The sequence below is a fragment of the Hermetia illucens genome, chromosome 6, assembly GCF_905115235.1.
Source record: "Hermetia illucens chromosome 6, iHerIll2.2.curated.20191125, whole genome shotgun sequence".
Taxonomy (NCBI): domain Eukaryota; kingdom Metazoa; phylum Arthropoda; class Insecta; order Diptera; family Stratiomyidae; genus Hermetia; species Hermetia illucens.
Genome location: NC_051854.1, coordinates 102,961,183 through 102,988,905, shown reverse-complemented (window position 1 = coordinate 102,988,905; position 27,723 = coordinate 102,961,183). Strand labels below are relative to the sequence as shown.

Here is a 27,723-nt window from a genome sequence, read left to right as displayed (position 1 = left end):
AACTCGCTTCACAGATACAAGTCTGCTGGTCCGGATGTCATTATTTCTGCTCTAGCAATAGAGGGAATGGAAGTCCTGGGCCTACACATTCGGAATATATACCGCGCTTGCCTAGCACACGCTTATATTCCAACCAGCTGGCGTAATATGAAGGTAACATTTATTCCCGAACCAGGGAAACCCACCTACACAGACGCAAAAGCTTCCGACCGATCAATCTAACTTCTTTTCCGCTAAAAAGACTGGAAAGATTAGTAGATCGGTTCATAAGGGATACATATATCTCTAAGTGGCCACTTCACTGTAGGCAACATGCCTACCAGAGAGACAAATCCACGAAAACAGCACTCCATGAACTAACGGCATAAATTGAGAAGACTTAAGGACATCGAAGTCGCTTTCGATCCGCTATCAATCAGTAGGATCCTTCACATGCTAAAGTGGAGAAAGATTTACATATTGGTCGGACAGAAGTCTATTGAGGCAGGGTGTCTTAGGGATTGTCCACAGGGAGGGGTCCTCTTTCCTCTGTTATGGCTCCTGGCAATGGGCACCTTGTTATGGCTCCTGGAAGGCACTAATGTATTCGCACAAGCATTTGCAGACGACCTAGCCGTGATAATTATCGGCAAGTTTGCGGGTACAGTATGTGCCTGTCTGAATGCAACACTGTATGTAATCCACAGTTGGTGCCTCCATAATGGACTCACGGTGAATGCTAGGAAGACTGAACAAGTTAAGTTCACTAGGAACATAAGGTGGGGCAGCTACACGCTACCCCCTTAGCAGGGGCGTAAATCCAGCTGGTACAAACAAATTATTTAGGAGTACAATTTAACCCCAAGTTAACGCGAAAGCACCATATTCAGGAACAATACCAAAAATCTTGCAGATTCCTTTGGTGCTGTAGGACTGCGATAGAGAAGACCTGGAGTTTTTACCAAAGCAGATTCAATGGATGTATACATCCATAATAAAAACCATTTTAATGTGTGCGTGCATCGTCTAGTGGTCGAGACTGAACTTTGCTGGAGCGGAAGCTGCTGACGCAGATTCAGAGGCTCGATTGCCTAAGTATTACTGGAGCAATGAGTAGTACGCCGACCGTGGCACTGGAAGCTATTCTAAATTTACCCCTAATAAAGGAGGTAAGGAGGTAAAACGGACAGCAGATAACGACGCATATAGGCTTGATACCATTGGCGCATGGAAAGGTGGCCAATCATACGGTCATCCATCCACCTGAAAATTTCTTGGCAAACATCAGGTGGCTCTGATGCCCTCCGATAATACGGTTTCCAGATTCGTCTTCGAAGAGACATATTCCGTCGTAATCGCGAAAAAGAAGAATGATCGATAAATGGCCATGAATTTTTTGAGATTACAGACTTAATAATTATCACCGGGGTGTTCGCGGGAAATCCGGCTCGATTTCCCGAAAAAATGACGACCATATTCCTGGCGGAGATGTATGCCACTTTATTGGAAGCAGAGGAATATTTGCGACAAAGGGGGGGGGGGGGGTGGTCACATTATTTGAATCTGTTCTGACAGTCGGGCAGCATTATCAGCACTAAATTGCAACGACTTATCAAGCCAGTTGGTGTGGAGTGCTGCTAGAACTTGGCCTACTGAACGGAACATTCCTGATGTGGGCGCCAGGGCACTTAAACATCGCTGGTAATAAGGAAGCTGACAGACTGTTATTGTGATCATCCTGCCTGGTCTCTGTCGTTCAAGTGTTCAAGGTGTACCAGGATTTTGCCCATTAATTTGGCGGCAGAGAACACGCAATTACCCGTCAACCGTGCAATGATAAATTTCCTTTTATCACGGCTGAAGCGCATCACGTTCGAGGAGAAAGTGGGAGCACTTGTAGTGGTTGATAGCCTTCAGTTTACTAAGCGCATCGAACCGCTTCTATGGTTGAGCATTGACCCAAGTGTTATAACGCTCCTTCGCGAGTTGATCTTTTAAACGACAGTTTTATCATGGAAGCGGTCCATGTTAAGAAGTATTCGTAAATGATTAGACTTCCCCCAGTTACAGGTTGCATCATAATTAATTCTTAAGAAAGAATTCATGGAAAAAAATCTATTTGCCTTTTAACAATTTCAAATGATTCGTTTTTATTTTTAATATGCAAATTCTAAGTTGCGGTAACACTTCTCCGAGATAAATTCTTAGCTGCATAAATATCTTTTACCGATCGTGCTAAATCGCAAAAACTGTCGTACTCTTGAATTTTGTTCTGCTACTTATTTGAATCAGTTAGTCGAGTTTCGAACAGCATTGGAAATACTCAAAAAATATCTTTTCCTTGATTATCGCCGACTGAGCGTACTTCCAAGTTTGTATGCACCCAAGACATTCAAAGTAGCTCATTCGGGAAAGTGAGAGATTGATAAAGTTATTATGCAAATTATCTGTGAAAAATAGTAAATTGTAAATTGGACGGAAACGGGATCCTGTGTGCAGATCTTATAATAGAAGGAAATTTCAGTGGAAAATAAAAAATGTTATTTGAGTTATTTATTGAAATAATGAAAAGAGCGATGGTTACAAAACAGAAAAGAATTTGACCTAAGGTTTCGAGTGAATAATGAAATATTAAACCTGAATTTACATAAGCAAAGGAGAAAGTACATTTCTGTGCTGAGTTGTTACGAAATTGATAAAAAAATGTTCACCGTTCCATTTCATCGGGATAATATTCTCGTCCAGTCCATCAGTGATGCATCAACACTCAACAGCCAAAGAGTTGTACGTAAAGTTTAACAGGCAATAAAACTATATTTAGTTTTTGATACTATTACCATTAGATGCAATGCGGTTGTATAACAATAAGTTCAATCAAGCTAATCGTTCTGACTTTCATCTCTCCATCTGGAACTTTTCTGAGATACAAGTTGAAAATATACAAATAATAGAATGAATTCAGCCCAGAAAGTAAAATGTTTCAATTAAATATTATTGCTAAGCAGGAGTCTAAGAATATGAATTTAAACGATGAAAATGAACTTGTACTGTATATAAAAAGACAAATACTATTATATTTCCACTTAATCACTGCTTCATTCAGAATATAGATATTCTCTTCAATTGAACTCATAGATGCCATGTAAATTTGTTTATGCTTGAATACCAATGGAGGAGAAATTTGGAAAGTATCATTTAGATTTACTGATCAAAATAGACCGATGCGAAGACTTTTGGCCGATATCAATTATTCTGTTTATTTCTACTAGCACTACGATTCTAAGCGCATCAAGGTCATTTGTTGAGATTGATGCAGGCATTTTATATTATTTCATGTCTGTATGCAAAATACATACGTTTGTTTTGAAATACCACCCCCTGCAAATGACCTTCTGGGAAGAGTATTATTTAACATCCATTCGAACTTCCAATTACATGATCTTTCAAACACCGAAGAGAACGCTGAATATTTTGTGTAAATTCTGAGTTTTCAGATTTCACTTGCAAAATAACCTGTCAAATAAATCTAGAAGCAAGTCTTTAAAAAAATGAATATACATATGTCCAAGTATAATGGTTTTGCGAAAAATTAGTTGATAGGTTTGAAAATGCCAAAATTGATATATATGTATATATGTAAATACAGAAGTTAATAATTGGTTTAGGGGAAAATTTGAGGGGCAATCTGTTTTTCCAAATTTAGAATTATCACCCATACCACTCATGATCAGTGTACATATGCACCTGAGTGTTTATATTATTGATATTGAGAAGTTTTCGTCATCCTTGATTTTGTTTTAATTCGAAAACGGAAGGCGAATGTATGTGTCACGTCCAAAGGTATGCTTGAGAGACAAATTTGACTTTTCGTACTATGAACTTTCGGCTTCAGCTCAAGTAGCGTTTGGCACTAATTCAAACAGCTAAGCACTAGAAATGAAGCGTGTGTACATTTTGTTAATACGATTTGAGCACGCTCTTACATTGTGATCTAATATTTTATGCTTTCCAATAATACTCCTGGGAAGAAGGTTTAAATGTGGTCATGTTGTCAACCCATGTTGTAAACATGAATTCTATCGGAGTTATGTGAATTTATCCGATTTAATTATACTTTCGAAATTCATTTAAGTATATTGATTCTTGAACCAAACTGTATATGCGCCTAAAATACTTTTTCTTAAGGTTTTACGCAAAACCTGCTTGACTGTCTATCAAACTCACTTTTCTCGAAAACGGCTGCATCAATCGCAACGAAAATTGATGAACATATTGCCAAATGCCACGCATTCAGTGAGTGTGATGCTTTTATGCGTAGTTTAAAGGAGAAGTCCCCATACGTGCCAAAAAGGGACATAAAATTGTTTTCCTCCTTTTAGTTTTAATATCGGTTGCAAAATAGAAGAAAAACCATTCTCAAAAAGTACAAAATTAAAGTCACTCGTGTTCAGATACTAGCTAGCAAATCTAAAAGTCGGACATTTTTTTATCTAAATATATCCGTGCGGATATCAAACGAAAGGTCTCAATTAATAGTTTCACATTCCTTGCAAATATAGGGGAATAAAGAGTCAAAAAGTACAAACTTAAAGTGAGACACGTTTTATTTTCATAATTTCCCCATCTGAAAAAAGTAATGACACATCTTTATGAAATCTAGGCCTTTTATTTTGATATCTACTCAAACTTCCTTAAATTTATCCCAAATTATGTAACAGCAGAAAGGATAGTATGGCGCATTATACATCTTAAGCCATGGCAATCTTCTTCTTCTTCAGCCTTTGTCCCGTTCATAGTCGAAAACTACCCGTCTTGATCCGTTAGATACAGTCGCTAGGCTTTCAAATCACCATCCAGCATATCAAGCCATCGACTTGGAAGTTCAAACCAACCTTGCTAAGTGAATTTTCGTTACCGCGAATTACGTGAACATACCATCGAATAAGCGTCTCTCGTAATTTTTCTACGATCGGTGCAACCTCATATCGGTCGTGGATATCCTCATTTCTGATGTGATCATTGCATGTTACGCCACTGGTCCAAAGCGGCATCTTCGTCTCCATTACTGCAGTAGCAAAAAAAATTGTTTTATTCAGATTCAATCTGAGACCGTGTTGCATGAAGTGATTATTTCCTTTTTGAACAGTTTACTGTAGATCAGTTTTGCTATGAGACGTTAGGAAAAGATCATCTGAAAAAAGCAGTGTATAGGGCACAAGACGTTGGATGTCCCGTATGACAGTATCCACAAGAAAAACAAAGAGGAGTGGCGAGAGGGCGGTTCCTTGATGAACACCGTCAGAGACACGAAGCGGTTTTGATGTACTCGTCACACTTCGAACATTACTTTTCAGACCATGGTTGACGTACGACGTGATGCCGCAGAGTACACCAGATGAGTTCTTGTAACATACGGTCAAGCGCTTTGCCTAGATCCAGAAATACAATGCACGGAGAACGATGCTTCTCACGTTGTTTCTCCATGAGTAATCGCACAGCGTGTATTGCGTCAGTAGGCTCGCAGTTCTTGACAAATTCGGCTTGATTGAAGGATACGCTCAACAATCTTTACGGCATGGAACAGCAACCGAATCGGACTGCTATTCTTTTTCCATATTGGAACGGTCGTGCTTTCTTGCCAGTCTGGAGGTGTTCTACCATCCACAATAACCCGATTGAAGGACTCACTGAGCTGATTTCATTCGTTTTATTGCTTCCTCGATTTCAGTTTTCAAGTCCTGAGTATATTGCCTCCATGTCTCTAAAACAAATATTCTTTAGATTTCTCTTTGAAATGGTTTTCAACCACCGTCATCTTACTGTCGCAGAAAAAACTTTGTGCGCGTAAATCCTGTTTAAGGTTTTGTGTGCATAGAAGATTCTAGAGATAAGATGAACATAAAACTTTTCTAGCTGAAGCGCCCAGCTTCCGGTATTCCGATTTGTTTACGTTTACAAAAAGAGAAGAAAAGAGTCAGGAGCGGATTATAGGGTGGATGATCAATTTCTGTGAATCCCACAGCTTTTAAGGCACCCCTCAAAACCCGATCGTCCGTACCGTTCGGCGCGTTTACTTGCATATGCAGCATTCCGCGTGCCAACTTGCCACGAATGAATCACGTGCCAGATCCAGTAAATTAGCGTAGTACCCTTAGGTATTTGCCCAAGAATGAGGGTTCCGTGGACCACAACCGTGGAAGTATGTTGCTTTCCAACTGGTCCGGTCCGATATCAAGTGGAATTCCTCGATTCTCAAACAAAAATCTACTTGCAGTACTTCCCCTAACCGGAACTGTAAATTATTTCCTTTAAAATACAGTAGAACACTGAAACAAGTATGCAAGTAAGTATTTATAACTTCGAGAAACGACGGCTGTTCGAAAAACGGCAATAAAGCAAATTTATTGGTTTGGAAAGTTTTTCAACAAACTTTTCTTCTTCTTTTTCTTCAGCCTTTGTCCCGTTCATAGTTTCCTCAATGAACAACAAAGGTCCGACAGGTAAACGAACAATAAGTAAAGGACGGTAATTGTTATCTTTAGGGGCATTAAACCTTCTATCGCCAATGCAGAGGAAAATTAGCAATTGTCAGACGTTTATCAGTGCAGCGCCGGATTCCTGACTTCAATTTAATGCCAAAAACTTAGGTGAACTAAGCTAGCTTCTCTAGTCCAATGTTCTTTTATCATAGTGAAAAGATGTGGAAGACAATTCCCCACTTGTCATCACCTGTCTCTCATAAGAAATTCGAATTTCGGGAAAAGTTCTCCACCATAGAGTATGTTTCCAGATTAGTGAAATTATTTGTGAAACATTTGAACGGAAATGAAATGCATTTCCATTTAAACTAGGCAGTTTATATTTGCAGGATGTAAGCGAATATTGTGGTTGATTAATATATAATGAGGAATCTAGCAGGACATTTCAAAAACTATTGTATATCGTATGTTTTAAAAAAGGAAACGTTCTTGTTATTACAAAATCGAAATGTATTGTTTAACATATAGACAAGATTTAACCTAATTTTCTACTTAAAAAATTAGCAATTGTACAAAGTCGGTTATGTTTGAGAAAGTAAGAGAGGCAAGTCAATATAGTCTGAATGGCCGTATAACAACCGCCATCATATCAGGAAGTAGATGGGGCCTTATTAATAGTATTAACTATTAATTTAACACATCTACACCCCACTGGATAGTGACTCCCCTTGAATTGAAGACACTCAAAGTATACTCAGTTTTCTGTAAAAGATGATTAAAAGATATAGAAATGTATGGGTCAGCAGCCTGCAAATCTCATTTCTTCTCCTTGCTAATGAAACGTTATCCATACCTTGAATAAGGATGAATTTACACGAACCTTTGACTATCATACAACGAAACGGGTTAGTTTTTGGAATGTGTATACGACAACGGTGTCGAGGGCCCCCAGAATGCTTGCCTTCTTTGTTACAAGGGAGGTTAGATGGTGGGATTGGAGAGAGCACACCTCTCTCTCTCTTTTGCGACACTGTGCGATTATACTCCGGAAGGGAGAGCTCTGACAATATCTTGCTCGGACATGTGGTAAGGAAACACGGTCTTGGCGACCGAAAAAATACTAGAGAGATATTTGTGGATTTGTGTAGCTCTCATCGCCTCGACATTTGTGGCACATTGTCCGAACACGGAGCTTGCTATAAGGTCAGTTAGGTTTTAAATGGCCAGCAGCTTACGAAACAATCAGATTGACTAATCACGATGAAAAATTACATAACTATTACAATCTATTTACGCAAACTATAATATATGAGAATAAGTCCTGCAATTAATGAATGCTTGGAAGCTAAAAAGTAACACCTAGCTTTTTCTATTTTTTCGTATGTCTCGAAATTTTTGAAAAAATCATTAGCAATTGAACTTGAACTTCATATTTTTTTTTCAAATGGTGACCTCCAAAAAACCACACTTTTGACGAAACACAAGTTTTGTAGGCTCTGTTCTTGTGATTTAATATATTCTGCTTTGTAACTGTCAAGGTCTATTCGATGAATTTAATTTTTTGATATAATACTTATTCCGTCATATATTACAGCCTTTGCGTTACATAATTTCAATCAATTACTCAGTTTCGTAACATTTACTAAATACTGTCCAAATAAACAAGAATTGTTTATGATGAAATTGTTACTAATTGGAAGGCAAACTAGTCGGAGCTGAATTTAGAGATGCATTTATTTCAAGACTAGTTTATTGAAATTGAATGCAGAAGTTTCAATGGCTCGTTATTTTTTCTCATTTCATCCAAAATATAGTTTATGTTGTTGCTTTTTGGAAACTCTGTTTCTACTGTTAGATAAAAAAGTGATTGAATATTTCTGTATTTATTCAAGCAATCGATATAAACTTTATACTGTTTAACAATTTATGAGTTCTTTGTTGTGGGCCAGTAAAAATTGTTTTGGTCATGTAAGCACAAAGTACCTTACCTTGAATGTTAACTCTGATGTAATTAATAGCGGTAAGAATGATTAGGCGAAGAAGCGTTGCCGACAACAATTCCAATCAATCAGTATATCTGAGTTTAATCAGGTTTATTTGATTAAGTAGTAATTTCAAAATTTTCATCTTAATCATTTCCTTACCTGGCACTGAATTTAAATGACACGGAACATGCGAGTGGCTGAGAGAAATTATAAGGGCAAAATGCTTGTAAGTTATTGGACCGAATTTCAATTTGAGTAGGCCAATTTTCAAGAAACAGACTTACTTCGCCTAGAAATCGGAAGTTTTTAGTTTGAGAGCAAAACTAACACATATGGGTTGCTTTAAAAACACGAAAACTTATGGAGATCTTGAGAAAGTATTCCAATTCTTGAGAAAATACGTAGCTTCTATGACTAAAGATAATTCATGAAAGCATGTATCACCTGGATGGTCTCGCGAATACGTAAAAGATACAATTTTCTATCTCAATGCATGGAGGCAAATAGAATTAATTTTTGAAAAGTAAAATAGCAGAAGATAGGGTCTTTAGTGGGCATTTCATGCAACAAATGAGCGTTAGCTTTCAAATGTTGTGTTGGGAACTGAATTATAGCATGAAAAACATTAAATATGGTTGCATCTGAAGGAAGCAGAGCTAATTATTTAATATTTTATATATATTTCAGCATGAATGAACACTGCTTGGTAGAGATCAAAGTGATGTCCTTTTTTCTTTCATGAATTAAAAATAATAGTCAAATTTCCTTAATAAATTGAGTTTTACTAAGGGACCGACTTGCAATGTCCTTTGTTAGAGTAAAGGAGAGGTGAAGAGATTGTAATAAAACTTTCGTATTAACAAGTAAATCTGGAAGATTGCCCAAGATTTACCATGTCATATTTCTATTTTTTGCAAACTAGAAGAAAATATTTTGGTAAATTTCATAACGGCAAATTGGATGAAGCAAGCATGTTTACATTATACTCTTAAAAACGCGTGCAGGAGTTTGATTTAAAGCCAAAAAGTTGTTGTTTCATTCTATCGTTGGATGAAATGAAGGCGAAAATGTAGCACGAAATGGTAGAGAATGTGAAAAAATTGGTTATGATTCTCCTATTTTAGAGAATACTGCACAATCAATTAGTGTAAAATTTGGTTTTCTGCTTGATTGTAAATAATGATATATGAGGAAGCGTTCCCAATTGGATGCACGAGATGCTTTTTGATTATGTGTCCTATGATATTAATTTAGATGTTAGAGTCGACGCCGCTGTGATCGAAAGTGCCGCATGTTGACTAATGATAAAGAGAACCAGATACGTAAAAGGTAGAGACAGTTGCAACTGCTGGAGAAGGCATCAATTTTTAAGGTTTTGCGTAAAACAACAGTATGTAAGCATTTTTGACGCCCCTTCGGTGCTCAACGACGCTCTCTTGTTATTTTGAAATGGTAATGGGAGAAAAGAAGAGACGATTATAACAATTGTGTAATTGATCTAATTTCGTTGAAGCTCAATGGGAATCACCTCCTTCCCCCTCCTCATCCTCCCTCTCAGCGGGGCTGGCTTGATGGTTGAATATCCCAATCGCATTACAACTCCACTTTTGGGAAGCGTCGATTTCGTATTATGTTGCCAATAGAAGGCCTTCAATTATTCTGCATTGCAGGTCTTTATCGCTGTTCCTTAACATCGAAATCTTCACACTGAACTTATTATACACATAGATGTATTAACACTGGGCCCTAGGGATCCTGCTATTGCTATAGAGAAAAATGTGCTCATACTGATATCAAAACAACTTATATTTGATTTAGGAATAAACTAGTTGAGCTTCTACTAGTTATTTATGTTTAAAATTGACAATTCTAATACTGTATATCATTCGCAACGGAAATTTGTTTATTTGTATGGAGCTTGCACAATTTCACTATCGAATCATTTCTGAGTATGTTAATCACATAAAATATACACTATTTGATGATTGTTTGCTTTAAGCTCTAACTGGCAAGTAAACAATATCTAAAGATGTATTATCCGGTATGCTTGTTGAATATATGTAATTTTCAATGCGATTCGCATTGGTTTATCATTATATTCTCTATAAATCCATCATATGAAATCGCGTTCCGATTTGTTTACATAAAAAGCCAACAAGTTTTCCATGCATACCCTACAAACCTCCATTCCAGGTCGTTCGTTATCGTCTCTATCATGCACTGATATTCACAGATGTGCACACAAGTAAAATAAAATGACCACCGTATGTTTAGCATCAATGAAGTTTATTGTAAATTAGCACGCACTTTTGTTATTCTCTCGTCATGAGTTTAACTAAGCCTGTATAAAAAAGGCAACTAAATCGTATTGCACATGGCTAGCCAGTTACAGAAATATGATATTTGTTGAGAATTATATCAGAGTAAAATGCTTAACGAAGAGCACATAAACAATTCTTGATAAGAAACGTGAATGAAATCGATATTCCAAATGGGCCTCTGAATTTATAATCCATACAAAAAATCTGCTGTTGGAATATTCAGACGTAAATCGTGAAGGAATAAAAAAGACACGTCAGATAAATATGAAAATATTGTTTTTCTTCCAATATGCTTCTGATGTTACATGCATGATAAACGAGCGGCATTCTTAGTCTAATTGCCTCTTCACTTCAATTTCTCAACAACTTCATGAAAGCAAACTATTTACATAAAAACAAAATCCTCTTTTCTACATCAAATTTAGATTCCAGTTTCAATAAGAAATCACTTTATTACACTTAAAACTGTGCTACTGATCCTACTAACTTGAAAAAATCCCACACAGAATGAAGTGTGACACCAATGTGGAAAGGTGTTTCCTATTTTCTTCAAGTCACTAGAAAGATCAAAAACATGTATAGTCGCCAGATTGTCTACAATAACTATTTATAATTCAATAATACAAACACTAAGAGGATGCCTTAAAATATCCCTCTTCCTTGTAAATGCCGCGGCAAACTCAAATTATTTTCCCCTATATATGACTTACGAGACAATTGTGACAAACAGCCATGAAACAGCATTCTAGGAAATCATCTACAAAATTCGAAATCAGACCTGCGTAAATTGCTACTCTTCACTCTTTGCTGAGTTTTTTTGTTCTTTTTCTTTTTTTACATAAGAATACGAAGAAAACGAGGATTTTATATTTCTGAGTTGGATAGCCGCCAACTAATACATAAAAGCATCAAAGTACCCACTGTAACCAATTCGATATCATACAGGGAACACAGAAGTGTTAACGATGAAAAATCCAAGACATAGTCATTTCAATTCCGCTCAATTTTGAATAATAAAAAATGCCTCGATTGTCCGACATGGAAACGAGTAGCAAATATTTTGTCCGATACAATTGTCAGATCACGCAAACTTCGCAATTTCTACCAATTACTTTGATATTTTCTCCGCATTGTTGATTAATCCAATCGACAACAGTTGTTGACTATTGTTGGCCTTGTGAATGGATGATTCAAATTATTTGGGTTCATTTCGTTAGTTATAACATTGTATTTGAGGCAAGCAAGTGGCCAGTGATTTTTCTTAATTGAGTTTCTGAATTGGACACTAGCACTTATTTCAAAGTCAACTTTGCCTATCTTCTGTAATCCCTTTACTTCAGTGGTGATTAACGAACATAAACAGTTCAGTTTCAAATAGAAATCAATTCTCAAGCAGATGAACTTTCTGAAAATATGCTAAATTGGTGCATAAATTGTTAAAATAAAGTTGTAGTGTGTAAAAACTATCCGATTCTAACGGACTACTGTGAATACTGTCAGTACCCATGTTTAATCTTTGATTGCACTTGGATATCTTGTAATTTAATGGTAAATTCATCAAATTGAGCTGATATTGATACTCATTCTCCTTAAATTCAACCAAATGTTAATTAAATGTATTAATGAAAAAAATGCTTTTCTTGTGTTTGTGACATTTAGATGACCGAATTGATGCAGCAAATGCGCGATCCAGTGCACACTTTAGGCGGATCGGTGGGAAATATTCCACAAACGTTTGTCGCGTCCGAGATTTCTTTGCAGAAACCATTACGTGGTAATGGGTTACAAACAACACCTGCCTCACACTTCAAATTATCGGAGTCTGTACGAAATGCACAACATGATGCAAGTCCAAATCTCGTATCATCCAAGATGTCATCGTCGAAAAGCTATACACATGGTTTAAGTAATTCTGCAGGCACGGTAAACAAGTTTTCATTTATTTTAAGTTTTACCATTTAATAAATAAATAAAATTTTCCTTTCAGGTTCATATTCCAGTGAGTACATCAGCTTCTGCAAAATTATCCCTGCTCAGCGACATCTCACCAAATCATTCACACTTCTTTGAAGTTATGTACGTTGGAAAAATCCGTGTATCACATAAAAGAGTTCCGTTCACATTCATTGACGACGCCTTACCCAGATTCAAAGCGTATGATGCGCAAAGGTCACGATTATTGCATGATTCAGCTACTCGGGAAAGTGGTTCATTTGAACATCTTAGTAGTACGAAAGAGGAACCGGAAAGAAAAGATGAGAATGAAGAGGATAATTCTGCTACTAATGAGGAAACAAACAGTGAATTGAAAATAGTAGAGAGTAATGACAGCGATACTAAAGCAGAAAATACATCAAAGGAACAAACAGACACTGATGATAAGGAAAATCAATCACCAAAGCGATTGCTGCGAGGGCAAAGCCAAATTGTACTTCCCGTGAAGCAAGAGTAAGTAAACATCTCCTGTTCTCAATTATTAATATTTATTGAGATAAACACGATGAGAATAAACAGTTCCTAACTAGTTCGTTCTTATTTATCCAGTGGAACTGTTCAGCCAGTGCCACCAACAACAAAAATAATAACAACACGACCAACATCGCCGCCTAAAATTATAGAAGAGTCGTGAGTAAAATCAGTTTGCCGTGTTTTCTCTTGAATTCTGTATTAGCCCCCAGTTACATACAATGTTTACAATGTTTTTCGTACAATTCCTATTTTTGTGGTAGCATGTCCACATTTGAGTAATTACTTGAAATAGTTTTCCACCTCATTCCAAGTATTTATAATTAGAATGAGAAACCATTTTTCTACCGTGATTCCTGCCGCACTTATTATGTAGCTTTTTCGTAATTTATGTGTCTAAATCCATTTATTCCCGAACATTTTCGATTTGCTTACTTCACAATCACTAGAGATGTATTTTTTGTAAACGAAAAAGAAAATTGAAAATTCAAGGTGTTTTCAATTTAACAAAAAAAGTGTATGTACTTCGGATGTTCAAATCTGAATGTAAACTCGTTGAATAAGGAATTTGAAGCAATAAGAAATGTATGAATTATAACAAATTTGCTTTGAAAATAAGCCAGAAATTCCGGTTTGATTTAGTTTTGACATTGAACTGTTTTTTGCTTTAAATTGACTGTATAGTTGTAGTTGCTAGTTTTCACTATACTTGAGGAATATTAGGTATGATACTACAGCTTACGTTAGGAGACGTGTCTCCCTTCCTGTTCGTCGGAGGTACAAAATTGAAGCGAGACAAGACGCATTCTCAGAAACCACCAAACCAAAAAAACGATGATGTCCCTTTTACAGTCTGTTACATAAGAGCGTGGTCACTGTTAAATAATAACAACAATTGATTTTTCGAAAATTCGCAAATTTATTGATAATTTGGTCGTCAATACTCAATGCAAATACCTCAGTAGCAAGTCCATTCTCCTGCATTGTCAATTATGGCCTGGCACCGTCGGGGCATACTTTCCACTAGTTTTTCTGCATATTCTACCGGAAAAGACCTCCAAATTTTTGCGAATTTGTCGAGAAAGTTGATCTAAATTACATGGCTTGCGTCTGCGAAACTGCATTTTCATCAGAGCCCACACATTTTCTATGGGATTTGCATTCGGTGACTGAGATGGCCAATCTAAAGTGACAACTCCGTTTTGCGCCTCCCACTCGCTACACGCTCGATTCCGATGTTTCGGATCGTTGTCTTCTTGAAGGATCCAGCTTTCATTTTTCTTGATATACCATTGCTTAGCAGATGGTAACAAAGCCTTTTGATATATTTTATTCATTTTTTCGGCATTTAAATTCTCGTTAAATAAGAACAAAGTACCGAAACCAGGCGTGTTTGATGCTCGGAAATGCCCAGAAGGAGGATTCATCAGAAAAAATTACTTTGCTCCAATCGCGGTCCAAGTTTTCCTTCGCCCATTCCACTCGTTTTTCAACGTGTTTTGCACTCAACATTGGTTTTTCCAAAGTACTGCGATATTTCAGTTTATCTGCAAGCAAGTGCCTGCGAATCGTTCCGTAAGATATGTCAACACCTTTTGCTTTCAATTTCACAGCAGCTCCACGTAAAGTCAAAGTTTGATCTTTCGAGAACAATGCGAGAATCTCTTTTTCGTCTTTTTTTGAGACTTTGCTTGCACTTCCGCGATCAGGAAAATCATCAACCTTACCGACCTTTTTATAGCGATTTATCCACTTGCTAACGAACTGCTCCGACTTTCCCATATATTTCGCAGCAGCAGTTTGCGTCAATTTGGGTCCTTTTTCATGCAAACATAGAAAAATTGCATCAAAGCGAGAGGCGTAAACAGCACTCATTTCGGAAAACCACTCAGTTGAAGACTAAATTTGACAGAGAGCTGACTTTTTACAAAAAGCATGAAGGGTTGAGGTGCCCTCTATGTCATAGAAAAAGAAACAGGACACTCTGAGTTTTTATCTACGTGTAACAGTGACCACGCTCTTATGTAACAGACTGTATACCTGAATTGTCAAACTTCCGAATTCCAACTTGTTTATTTTGCAATGATTATTCAAATCTTCAGCTCCTCCTCCTCTTGTTCGGGACGTAGCCAACAATTTATTTTGCATCAGGGATAAATGCACTTTTGATGACAGTTCAAATCTCCATGTTTGTAATATTTGAACGACAGTCAGGCCATTCAATTGGGAACTTGCATGATTTCTAACGTTTTTTATTTTCAATCGAAAGTGAACATAACAATTAACATATTTCTGAAGTTTTTCAAATTTGGGATGCCGAAAAATAATTTTTAGGATTGTGTGTGTGTGTGTATGCTGGGGGAGAAGCTACAGCTTCTCAGCACTCAGGCCGTGTTGGCCCATTGTACTCGCCTCCCCCGTCTAAAGGAATATTCCGGATTCGTTCACGTACCGCAGTATTTCCGTTAGTGGATGTGATGCTACCCGTCGCAATTGGAGAACATCGGCACCAAAGATCTGATGCGTCCATAGGCGGGGCATTCACATAGGAAATGCTCCGTGGATTTCGCTTCCTCATTACAGGAAGGACACGTATCATCTTCGGTAATTCCTATTCTGAACATATGCCCAGCTAGTGAATTATGGCCTGTCAGTATGCCCACAATACACCTGCAACTCCTCCTGCTTTTCAACAGGATAAACTTTGCGGTACGTATGTTGGGTTCTGGCAGGAAAAGTTTGGTGTGTCGAGCAGCATTTAGGCTCTGCCACCTGTCATTATGGGAAACTTGTTCCCAGTTTTTGAAAACAGATTTAGCCAATGCCACTGATACTCCAATTGCTGGCTCCGGTCCCGGCATTGGGGAGATTGACCCCTCTTTCGCTAAAGCGTCCGAGATTTCATTTCCCTCTATGCCACAGTGACCAGGTACCCAGAGTAGTTCCACCGTATTGAATCTAGACATAGAGTTCAAACGGTTTCTGCATTCCTGAACGATTTTCGAGGTAATCAAAGGACTGCTCAATGCCCTCAGTGCAGCTTGACTGTCACTGCAGATTACGATGCGCCTGCCCTTCAATCGCTCGTCAATCACCCAGTTTGCCACCCTTAGGATTTTAGGATTAATTCCCATTCAAATTCAGGAAAACGATTTCATCCGCACGAGCAAAGTGACGTCACATTGGTAAAGCTTTGATTTGCCGGCATCGAGCACTCGATTTTAAATCCGGTTTCATTGCGTAAAAGCTATCAAAATAAGGTCACTTAAGCAGTATATATAATGCAACGGCCATCCGAACTTTGGGGGTAATATGCTGATTGCAAATCGTAAAAGTAAATGAAATTTCAGAACGTCGACAGAAAGCGATGGAGATTTCACAATAGGTTTTGCGTCCCTCAAACGCATCGTTGAGAAAAGTGAATGCACAAACAAAGAAAAAATTTGCTCGAGCCCGAGCCGGAACAATTGCTCTGTGAGAAAGCAGAATAAGTGAAGAATATTCATTGTTTCGATTCTTGTTAACGTTCAAAAACTATGTAATTAAGAATACCATCATACAGTTATATTGACATGATCATTGCAACAGAATTATTTGCATATTCCAGAAATTAGAATTATAAAACATTTCTCGGTATGATTTTCTGTATTGTTTCTGCAACTTGGAATATAGCACGAAAGGTAGCCGCCTAGTTTGCTCATTTCTACCAATTGCAGCACACACTCTATACTAAATAATTGTTCCATTTGGATCTGTTATGACAATATGACGTCACAACAACGTTGAACCGAGCATGACTCTTTCAGTAAAGTTTAAATTTACGCAATTTTTAATCGATTTAACGTCCAAAATCGATTAAAAATTGCGTGATTTTAAAATTTGGAAAAAATAATACAATTACTAAGAATAGAATCGATAGATTATCGATGAAAGAAAAAATGTTCCCAATTGTCGTAACTACACAGTCGGTTAGTATCCGAATAAAAATGTAAGATTCTACTACATTTACATTCGGACTATAAATCAACATATTCTTTTTCTTGTAACTAACCCTTCAGCGCCGGTTTTAAAATAGCATAGAATGTATAGGTTATTTTTTTTATAAAAATATTTAACTTTCTACAGTAATCTGTACATGGTTTTCGCATTTTTAGCATCCCAAAGCAACGTGACCGTTCGGCTTCCATTGGCTGCATTCCCCAAGTTCAAGTAGAACAAAATCGTACTATGGTCTTTCTTGTTGGAAGATCAGATCTTCGCCTTATATCGCCAGACAGAAAACAAGTGTTATTATATAAAGACTTCAAAGATGTAGCAAGTTGCGTACAGGGTCATAAAAATGCAGATCACTTTGGGATTATATGTCGCGAAGCACACAACGACGGATATATTGGCTATGTATTCAAATGTCAATCCGATCATGTAGCAGACGATATTGTAGCGGCTATCTCGCAAGCCTTCGTCACATGTTCTGAACAAAAGAACAAAGAAAAAGCACAGATATTCTCATGTGAACATTGTCCAATGCTGTGGTATCATAAGTTATGCGCTGATATAGAAGGACATTCTGAAAAGAAAACTCAAAATATTATATTTCGACGAATTGAAACATTATCAGATGACGAGCAAGATATCATCTGGGCAAAATACTATGGATCAGAAAAGATTAACAGTCATAACTTAGGGGAACAAAATCAGTTTTTAATGATGCTTTTACGAGCTCACTGTGAATCGAGACAACAAAGACATGTTCACGATACGGCAGAAAACCGATCGGAGTTTCTGAATCAATACCTTGGTGGTAGCACGATATTTATGAAAGCTAAACGGTCCTTAACAAGCTCATTCGATCATTTATTAAAGCGAAAAGGTAGTAAGGATGATTGTACAGGTACGATGCACAATATTCGTGATTCTCACGTAAAACAAGCAGGGTCAGACGGAGGTTTTAGTAGTGGAGAAGGATCATCCGGTGAACAAACTGGGCGACCACGATCAAACACTATCGGTTCAAGCCCTAGTAATAAACCATCACCAGAACAATTAAAATCGCCAATGATGGATATGTAGGTTCACAAATCGTCATAAATAACACGATAATCATTCGTCAATACGTTACCGTTTTTCAGATTTATGAAGGTAGGAAACAGCCCTAAAGAGAATACAACCCCTCAAGGATCCTGGCGTCAAGCGATTCTCAACAGTGTCGTGACTCCATCGAAAAATGGAGAGGGCGTGACTGAGTCTGATTTGCTGTCACCAATGCGATCATTCAGTAAGTATGAAATCATCAGGAATTATCTACATTTCTCCAATATGACAACTTTGCCGCGATTTGCATAAAACGCTTCCTTAATTAAAAATTTTCCGGTATGATTCAAGATTCAAAATACGGTCGAAGAACCAAAGAAGAATTGCGTGAACTCTGGAGAACAGGAATACGTCAAACAATTCTACTTGCGCGAATGGAAAAGGAGAACGCACGTCTGCAGGCCAGACAAAATGAAAACGAGTTGAAGAAAATTAAATTGGATTATGATGAAATAATTCCTTGTGATAAGCAAGCTGTGGAACGCTGGGAAACGCTCATTGAGCGAGATTCCGCAAAGATTGGAAATAAGAAAGATCCAAGAGTTCTATTACAAGCTCTGAAAACGGGCGTCCCTCGTTCAAAACGAGGCGAAGTTTGGAGTTTTTTGGCTGAACAATATTCAATGAACACGGCTCCCGTCGATACCAAGAAATTCCCTAACTACAATACACCGTATCAAATTCTTTTGAAAAACTTAACGGAACACCAGCATGCAATCTTCATTGACTTGGGGCGGACGTTTCCGAACCATAAATACTATAAAGCGGCATTGGGAGTTGGTCAACTCTCGCTTTTCAATTTACTTAAAGCTTATTCAATTCTCGATCCTGAGCTAGGATATTGTCAGGGCTTGGGCTTTATTTGTGCTGTTCTATTATTACATGTAAGTACAAAGGATCGTCCGGAAAAAGTCTTGAAAACTCAATCTAAATATTTGTAGGCTGAAGAAGAGGAAGCGTTTAATTTACTCAAGCATCTGATGTTCCGTCGTCAAATGCGTACAAAATATTTGCCTGATATGAAAAAATTTCAACTTCAATTGTATCAACTTTCACGACTTGTGAAAGATCATTTACCAGACTTGTATTCATGGTTGGATCAGAATGATGTTTCACCAACCTTGTACGCTGCTCCATGGATATTGACAGTGTTCAGTTCTCAGTTTCCGTTGGGATTTGTAGCGCGTGTATTTGATATGCTTTTTTTAGAGTCCTGCGAAGTAATATTCAAAGTGGCTCTGGCTATATTAACGGTTCACAAGGACGAGCTTTTGGCTAGAGACAATTTTGAAGATATAATGGACTATCTGAAGACGATTGTACCAAAAATTGATTCGCAACACATGGAAAAGACTATGAAGTTGGTATGTCATTTATTGCTTAATCTGAAAGTTGTTTTTTAATACGTACTTATTATTCAAAAGGCATTGAATCTGGAGATTACAAAACATCTAGCAGAATATCAAGTCGAATACAATGTTCTCCAAGAAGAAATCTCAACTGCTAATCACCATTTAGAAGCACTGAATAAGGAACGAATTCACAACCAACATCTAGAAACGGAACTTCAAGTAAGTCATGGTATTATTAAGTTGTTAATATTGTTGCTAATTACGTCCATATGTTACAGTTTGCTCAGTCTAGTATAGCCCAATTGGAGAAAACGCGAAGCTCGCAACAAACACAAATCACAACGCTCCAATCACAAGTACAAAGTCTTGAAATCACTATACAAACTCTGGGCCGCTACATATCGCAATTGGTTGATCGTAACCATAACTTGGAACTGCCAGCGGATATACGACGCATAATTCAACAAGTAGAAAACCTAGAAATTCAGCGCAGGAAACCAATATTCGTAGAACGGAAAATTGGCAAATCAGTATCGGTTAATTCGCAAATGGGCTTCCCACTTAAGGTTTTAGAAGAGTTAGCTGAGAAAGAAGGCGAGGGGTCACCAGTAAAAAAGAAGAACTCTTATTTTGAACATACTTTCGAACAGCTTCGACAACAAAAAAGTGGTCCAAATCGGCCCAATCAGTTAGGACATCTTGGGGAATCTATGGAAAAAGATGTTGTTATAAAACGAGAGGAAATCAAATTGCCAGAACATGTTGAAAAGATGATTAATAACATGAAAAGTCCTTCGGATGTTGATAGTGGTATTGGAACTCCCGTTAGTCCACCAGAAAAGCGAAAGCCTATTGATGAAAACTTATCACCCAAAGTAATCGAATTGCCTTCACAAAAGCTAGAAGATATGCACCCGCTCAGCATGTGCGGCGATGTGAATGTTCGTTTTCATGGAACGACTCAGCTGAAAACCATTCGTCCGGTTCACTCACGGCCAGCGACCATTTCATCGCGCACATCGAGTGTTGAAGACAGCGAACCGCCAGCGAAGACTGGACGAAGCTAACCCCTTTGATTTATTATGAAATTCATCCGGGAAGTATTCTGATTTCACCCTTACTTAAATTTTCACTCACGCTAGAATTGTGTAGGAACAATTCTAAGAAACTTCGCAACACCGCTATTTCATGTGGCTGGTGGACACAATTTATTGACATAGTGCAAACGAATTGTATTTGTATTATACTCGAAAGTTGGAGGACTCTTATTATCGAATATTGACTAGTTCACAGTTACGCTTTGTATGAAATTTCATGCAAGACCGGAATAGAAGTAGGACCATGCGCGCTTGCAGAAATTCCATGGTGACAGTAAATCGCAAGAAATTTCGTTGCTTATTATATATTTTTAAGACATATTATATAAGAGTAAAGAATAAGACAGAAAGTATTTTAGTGTAGTAAATGAATAATATGTGAATAAGCCGATTCGAAAGTTATTTTTTAGCATCGCAATGTTCGAGACAGCCTTATGCTGGGGTCTTACCACAATAATGGATCATTTCTCAGATATTCATTGGTCAGGATTAATTTGACATAAAATGGAGAAAAAATTAATGTTAAAATTTCTCGTTGGCTCATTTTTTGTTACGAAACATGGTTTTTTGCTTTTTTAACATATCGTTGTATTTCCTTTAATTAAGATACCTGTTGGTAAGTATGAAGTGTTTATGGTCGTATTTTGGAATCGCGTTCCACCATGCATGACGGTTTGTACTGCGGTGGTATTCGGGAACACGATACATGATACTCGTCGGCCTGAATGGAAAAACTGGGTCAATTGCAGACATCACTAACACCATAAATGTGGATTAGTCAATATCTAGCCTAAGCCTAAGATATGACCCCGTAAGGGTGCTGATATTGCCACGCCAAGGAACGGAATGATCTTGTCTTATCCTACTTTAAACCAGGACCGTTAAATACGTACGAAGCAATACATATTAGAACGTAATTCATATTTAAAAAATATAAAAATAAAAATGGAAGATGCTAAATTTTGTACCTTATATTTCTGAAGTCATCGTCATTTCAATTGAAAAACGGTTTGCGAACCCTGATTTTCTTTATTACTTGCGTAGGACGTATTATTAATTGAAAATAACCAGACTGCAAACCAAAAACAGGGTGTACCAATAGCTGTCACGGACCGGGAAGGGACAATTAACCGATATTTGATCTGATCGAATGGCATTTTCTTACATTTTTCGGTTAATGGGCATAAAATTCAAACTATTATGAGCAAATGTGGCTTTTAAGTTCATGTAAGTTGTACAATTGCTCAGTCCCTCCAGCCCTTATACATAAAAGTAAAGCATCCCATTTTTAATAAAAAATTGGCTAATTATTCAATTCAAAAACAAAACGGAAACTTGTGTAAAGAACTTTCGGGGCACGACAGTTGCATTCCATGACCCTTTTGTCCAGTCAATTTCTTCCGGAAAGTACGAGTATTGTGTTGATAATAGTCCACTTGCGTTAGAATACGGCTTCACAGCATCAGTTAAACATGTTTTAGCAAGCAACCGCGTGCTTTATACTTTGACTTTAACTCCACGAATTAATTACGCAAATCATCCGAATAAAATCGCAATATGCAAATCAAAGTATTAAGTAGCATTTGTCCGTCGTCTTCCAACTCGCCGATATTTTGGCTGCTGAGCAGTTCATCAAAATACTCAACCCATTGCTCCAATACGCCAACTCTATCGGAAATCAGATTTCCCTCTTTGTCCCGGCAGGATGAGCACCATACGGTTGCTCTCTGTACTTTTCTAGTTCACAGACTTGTTGATTCTCCCAGGCTTCCTTTTTCCGTGTGTGAAGTCGCTTCTCCGCTCGACAGAGTTCGTGATAATTCTCTACGCGTGCCCGCGTTCTTTGAGAATGTAACATTACAACATATAGTGGTCCGAGTCTATATATTCTTACAGTCATCAAGGCTGAGAGGTGGCGGCCTTTTATCAGCACGTGGTCAATTTGGTTGAAAGTGGTCCTGCCTTGAGGGGCCCACGTATGTTTATGGACCGCTTTCCGCACAAATTAGGTACTTTAAACCACCATTTCGTACGATACTGCTAACTGAATAATCCGCAGTCCGTTATCATTGATATTCCTATGTAAGCTATGGGAGCCGACGTATCGCCTGAATACGAGATCCGTCCCTACTTGACTGATGAAATCTCCAAGTATGATTTTGATAACGTACTTGGGACAGGCTTTGAGGGTCCGCTCAACTGCCTCGTAGAAGATATTCTTCTCCGACACTTAAATATTGTTTGCTTGCATGACGAATCGCTAGCATACAGTTTGTCTTGTAGTTTCGAAACACCCTGTATATGGGTTAAGGCGCACCTAGCTGCTACCATTAGTTCGGTGGAATATGTACCAGTATCAGGCCTAACGAGAAGGGGGTTCAAATTTCGATAAAAAAAAGGAATAATAAAAGGGTGTATATAAATTCCACTCCAGAACCACTCCGGTTTAGGTTTTCCGCATAATTTTCACCCCGGGCCAGGATTATCTCCCTACGGCCCTGACGAGTGTACTTATGTTCCGAGAATAATTGGAACTTTGAAGCCCTTCGTTGAATAGTGTTCTTAAGATTCTCAGATTTCAGATTTATTTATTGAGCAAAGAAAAGAAACACATGTGCTGTACAAAGGAATAATAACTTAAAAGGTCAAGCGTGACTAATTAAGTATGTAACGCTAACCTACGGTTACATGTTATAAAGTGAGAAGGTGGTGCATGTCAGTGCTCATTTGACATAGCATGTGTTTAAATCTAGTAATAATTTATAACTTACGACTAAACAAACATAACACAAAATAGTACTCCGTACTGGGAAACGGGAGAAAGAGATTTTTTAGGCACCGGTGGACATGATTGATTAACGGAATTGGAGTAAAGCGCAGTCCTTTCTCAATGGTGTTAGCATTCTGAGAAAGGGCTACCTTTTACTCGTTTTGGGCCTGTGCGAGGACAGTGACCCAAGGGGGGAGGGATGAAAAGGGCTGTGGGATTGCGGGGTATGTATTGTGGGGCTAAATTGGTAGAAGGAGGGACCTTAATTTAGGGAAGAAGTTAATGCTTGGCGATATTAGATTATGTATAGGCTAATTAGTGTCTATTGTCTTAATCTGTACTAAGTAAAGAAAAAAAATAATAGGAGGTGATCTACATCTGCGCGGGGGATTGACTGCCAGAACAATGGGCTTACGCGGTTAGCCTCTGTGAAAGTCCGGGGAGGAATTTTGATAGAAGGAGGGAGGGGAGACGTGGTGGTTGAGAGGAGAGTTACTGTCCGAGAGGAGAGTCACCCCTGACACGTAGTACCTCTGCTCGCGTAATAGTGCATTGCGTTTAGCGAGATTTTTTATCAGCGGGTTAGGGTGGGACAGCCACTTTTTCAGTCTGACGCGCGACAACTTGATCATGTGCGGAATTATGGGGCAAACCCCGGAAAGGTCGTACAGAAGAGAGTTTTGGTGGAATTTTAGGTTTGGCCTTCTGTATTTGGCCGTGCATTTCCTGAGTATCGTCCTTTCAAAGCGTTGGAGGGCTTCTGCTACGTTCGGAGACATGGTAGCCCATGCTGGGAAACCGTAGGTCAGGGTTGGACGAATGAGAGTCTTGTATAAAAGGGTTTTGGTCGCAGGATACAGGGCCCGGGATGAGAGAAGGTTTTTTAAGGCAGCTGAGGCCTTGGCGATAGCAGATCTGACGTGGGGGTTGGATTTGAGTCTCATAAATCTTATATTTTAAAGCCCACCTTATCACTGACATCACACTGCATTGTCCCAGCGGACAGCTGATGTCACACTGCACTTTCCCACAAAACAGCTGATTGTCAGAGAGAACGGTTTCAAACGTTTCCGCGGGTTTTTCGATACCTGGGATTATTTACTATCAAATGATGGCAGACATGATTGGACGCTCTGAAATAACTTGCATACTTCAGGAAAGCAAAAAGGACGAAGAAGATACAACGAAATCCCTAAATGGTGACCAAAGGAAGCTGGACGCTAGTGAAGCAGAGGCGGTAGACAGTGAGTATGAACCGATTCCAAAGAAGAACTACGAACCCGCCGGAATAATTGCACCTCATGGTAGCCCAAAGAAGCGTTTGAATATTCCGGATCCGAAACGGGACAACGTCGGTAAGGACAAAACTTTATATAAATATGGAAACTACAGTCGGTATTATGGATATAGGAACACTAAAGATTTCCATGATGTCCGGCTGAATGTTTTCGCTCAGCACAAGGATTTGTTTGTTGGTATGGAAATCCTTGACATAGGCTGCAACGTCGGTTTGCTCACTATGTCCATTGCGAAGGAATACTCTATAAGTCACATAACTGGTTTGGACATAGATAAGTCACTCATAAATCAGGCTAAGAAGTTCATTCAGCGGCAAAGGAGGAATTTCACTGGAATAGAAAGGTCTGGTTATCCATTCAATGTAACATTTCTGCACGGAAACTACGTAGTCAGAAATGCTGTACTGCTTGAAGTAAAGGAACGTCAACACTTTGATTTAATCCTATGTTTATCTGTTACAAAATGGATTCACTTGAATTTCGGCGATGATGGTGTGAAGCTCGCTTTCAAACGAATGTTTAAACAACTGAAAACAGGTGGGAAGCTGATTCTAGAACCGCAGCCATGGAACAGTTACAAAAGGCGGAAGAAGCTGACTGTAAATATTCATTTTCACATGCACAAACTATGGATTATATAAATTTCTCTTATTTTGCAGCCTGAAATTGCCGAGAACTTCAACGCAGTAAGATTTTACCCTAAAGATTTCACCGAATATTTGCTCAGTGATGCAGTGGGATTCAGTAGAATGTACGAATTGGAAAAGCCGACACATGATGTGAAAGGGTTCCAACGACCCTTACAAGTTTTTGTAAAAGATGGATGAAAATATGGTTCTTATCCGAACAAAATGTTTTATTTAATTCATAAGTCCACATCCCAATGCACCAGAATCTGCATACCATTGAATTTTTAAATTACAGGAATTATTCGATCTGAAGAATATTCGAATAATTAATTAGCTGTGCAGAATATACCCCACACAATTAGCGTCAAAAATACATCTCGATCTTGTTCAAATGTTTCCTCACCACGGAGAGCTTTGCCATATAATAAGTAGACTAACTTTATTGAAAATATTCACTTTATTTCTACCATACAATTAAACTTCAGCTATCATTTGGGTACCTATGATACCTTGGAGAATATTACACGCTGTTATTCGTGACATCTCAATACGAGTGCGAAGGTCGGCACTGCCGATATGTGGCAAAATAACAATATTAGATAATTTTGTTAGCGGGTCATCAACTGGTAATGGTTCAGGGGTTGTTACATCTAATCCAGCTGATGTAATTACTCCGTTTCGCAATGCTTCGTAGAGCGCTTTTTGATCAACCACTGCACCTCTAGAGGCATTAATGAAAACTGCACTTTTCTTCATTTTGGCAAAAGACTCCTCGTTGAACATATTCACCGTCTCTGGTGAAAGAGCACAAAGTACGACAACCACATCTGATTCCTTGAGTAGTATATCGAAATTCACATACTCTGCATTTACTTCTGCTGCTTCACTTTTTCGTTCTGTGCGCCCTGTATACAGAATACGAGATGGTTTGAATGGTACAATCCGTTTTGCAACTTCTTGTCCTATTCGCCCGAATCCTACTATTCCCACTGTAGATCCTTTCAAGCCTTGACCACACATCCATGTTGGCGCCCACGATTTCCACCCGCCATTATAGACCTCCTTATTCGCTTCAAATAGACGCCTGATAATTGAAAAGCAATGTTTTCGTTTTCATCAAGTTAGCAGGCTTAACTATATTTAAAATATATACCGGGTTGTTGCCAGCAGTAAAGCCATTGTAAGCTCCGCGGTAGCATCAGTTAAAACGTCGGGAGTGTAACCAACACGGATTCCCTGCGCCTTGCAACCGCCTACATCAATGTGGTCATACCCGACGGACATGGTACCAATAACCTTTAACGAGGGTGATGCTTTCTCCAAAACATCGCTGTCAATTTTATCACATAAAGTGCAAAACAATGCATCCTTGCCAACAATATTGCGGAGCAGTTCAGTGCGTGGTACAGGCGATGGTTGCTCCCACACGGTCACATCACACCTATGTGAGAAATCAAAAAGTTATTAGATTTATTGCTCTAGTTTGTTAAGCGGGCTACTTACTCTGCTTTCAATAAATCTAAGCCGATTTGCGGAATGTCTGAACGAGTGACGAACACTTTTGGCCGTGTTTCACCGGTTGAAGCCATTTTGCGGTTTTGAAGAGCGTTTGTGACCAAGTCAGTTGAACGGTGGTAAAAATATGGCCGGGAAACAATAGCTTGTTGCAGATAACTACACGCAAATCTACCGCCTGAAGACAAAATCATTTTTATAACCTATCTTGTCATTTCCATTTCGTAATTCGATTGTAGATGACTTTATTCGAATCCAAGCAAGGTTTAGGTCAATGAGAGGTCAACCTAATCAGGGATTATCTGATAAAAACCATGGATGCAATTAAGCTATGAATTTTTAAACCTTTCCGGTCTACACATGTAAGAATGGTTTGAACCTTTTTTTGATTTTAGATCAAATTTCATGTATGAAAGCAAATGGCATACAGAGACCAGTTAAATACGGTGGCCATGGTTGGGATTTTATGTGGATAAAAACGCGATTAATCCCTTCTGTAGTAATTTAAGTGATTTATTTAAAACTGAATTTCATCTTTTGATTTGTAAGTTAAGAGAATTGTTGGATTATGAAAACCGAAGACTTATTTAGATAAGAAACGAGTATCAAGATTGCTGATCCACTGAAGGTACTCCAAAGGATGAATGGAACAGTATCAACCATTCACACGTAGCATAGCTATTCGTTTTTATCTATATGTTTCGAAGTCCTCAACAGCCTGCCCTGCCTCGCCAATATAGT

General features: G+C 38.2%; 3 protein-coding genes and 1 long non-coding RNA gene across 6 annotated transcripts in view; 2 read left to right on the top strand and 2 right to left on the bottom strand.

Annotated features, from left to right (window-relative positions):
* LOC119659961 overlaps positions 1 to 19,854 on the bottom strand; it is a 35,345-nt gene extending 15,491 nt beyond the window's left edge. The window contains exon 1 of the long non-coding RNA XR_005250392.1: positions 19,732 to 19,854. This is a non-coding gene — a long non-coding RNA (uncharacterized LOC119659961). The remainder of the gene's footprint in view (positions 1 to 19,731) is intronic.
* LOC119659957 (TBC1 domain family member 4) overlaps positions 1 to 21,353 on the top strand; it is a 38,162-nt gene extending 16,809 nt beyond the window's left edge. Inside the window, exons 3-11 of one of the 3 annotated variants that reach the window (XM_038068309.1) lie at positions 12,424 to 12,687; positions 12,752 to 13,212; positions 13,309 to 13,389; positions 17,385 to 18,296; positions 18,360 to 18,505; positions 18,613 to 19,205; positions 19,263 to 19,685; positions 19,746 to 19,892; positions 19,952 to 21,353. In XM_038068309.1, coding sequence (XP_037924237.1) covers positions 12,424 to 12,687; positions 12,752 to 13,212; positions 13,309 to 13,389; positions 17,385 to 18,296; positions 18,360 to 18,505; positions 18,613 to 19,205; positions 19,263 to 19,685; positions 19,746 to 19,892; positions 19,952 to 20,740 — 3,816 coding nt within the window. In that variant the 3' untranslated portion in view covers positions 20,741 to 21,353. Of the gene's footprint in view, positions 1 to 2,258; positions 2,764 to 12,423; positions 12,688 to 12,751; positions 13,213 to 13,308; positions 13,390 to 17,384; positions 18,297 to 18,359; positions 18,506 to 18,612; positions 19,206 to 19,262; positions 19,686 to 19,745; positions 19,893 to 19,951 lie in introns of those variants that run through there. The other 2 variants (XM_038068311.1, XM_038068310.1) reach the window with 2 other exon arrangements.
* A 3,204-nt stretch (positions 21,354 to 24,557) lies between these two features.
* Positions 24,558 to 25,685, top strand: LOC119659959 (probable RNA methyltransferase CG1239). The gene is made up of 2 exons (XM_038068314.1): positions 24,558 to 25,437; positions 25,498 to 25,685. The coding sequence occupies exons 1-2, from the start codon at positions 24,649 to 24,651 to the stop codon at positions 25,663 to 25,665; spliced, it is 957 nt and encodes a 318-aa protein (XP_037924242.1). The 5' UTR covers positions 24,558 to 24,648; the 3' UTR covers positions 25,666 to 25,685.
* Positions 25,686 to 25,905: 220 nt separating this feature from the next.
* LOC119659958 (glyoxylate reductase/hydroxypyruvate reductase) lies at positions 25,906 to 27,263 on the bottom strand. The gene is made up of 3 exons (XM_038068313.1): positions 26,971 to 27,263; positions 26,621 to 26,908; positions 25,906 to 26,551 (listed from the first exon to the last, which is right to left on the bottom strand). The coding sequence occupies exons 1-3, from the start codon at positions 27,174 to 27,176 to the stop codon at positions 25,942 to 25,944; spliced, it is 1,104 nt and encodes a 367-aa protein (XP_037924241.1). The 5' UTR covers positions 27,177 to 27,263; the 3' UTR covers positions 25,906 to 25,941.
* Positions 27,264 to 27,723: the final 460 nt, after the last annotated feature.

Bases quoted from the DNA above. Each gene is read 5' to 3' on its own strand.
- LOC119659959 (XM_038068314.1), top strand. From the start codon at position 24,649: ATGATGGCAGACATGATTGGACGCTCTGAAATAACTTGCATACTTCAG. The intron at 25,438-25,497 runs GTAAATATTCAT...CTTATTTTGCAG, and splicing joins AAAGGCGGAAGAAGCTGACT to CCTGAAATTGCCGAGAACTT.
- LOC119659958 (XM_038068313.1), bottom strand. From the start codon at position 27,176: ATGATTTTGTCTTCAGGCGGTAGATTTGCGTGTAGTTATCTGCAACAA. The intron at 26,909-26,970 runs GTAAGTAGCCCG...TTTCTCACATAG, and splicing joins TTAGATTTATTGAAAGCAGA to GTGTGATGTGACCGTGTGGG. The intron at 26,552-26,620 runs GTATATATTTTA...TTCAATTATCAG, and splicing joins TTACTGCTGGCAACAACCCG to GCGTCTATTTGAAGCGAATA.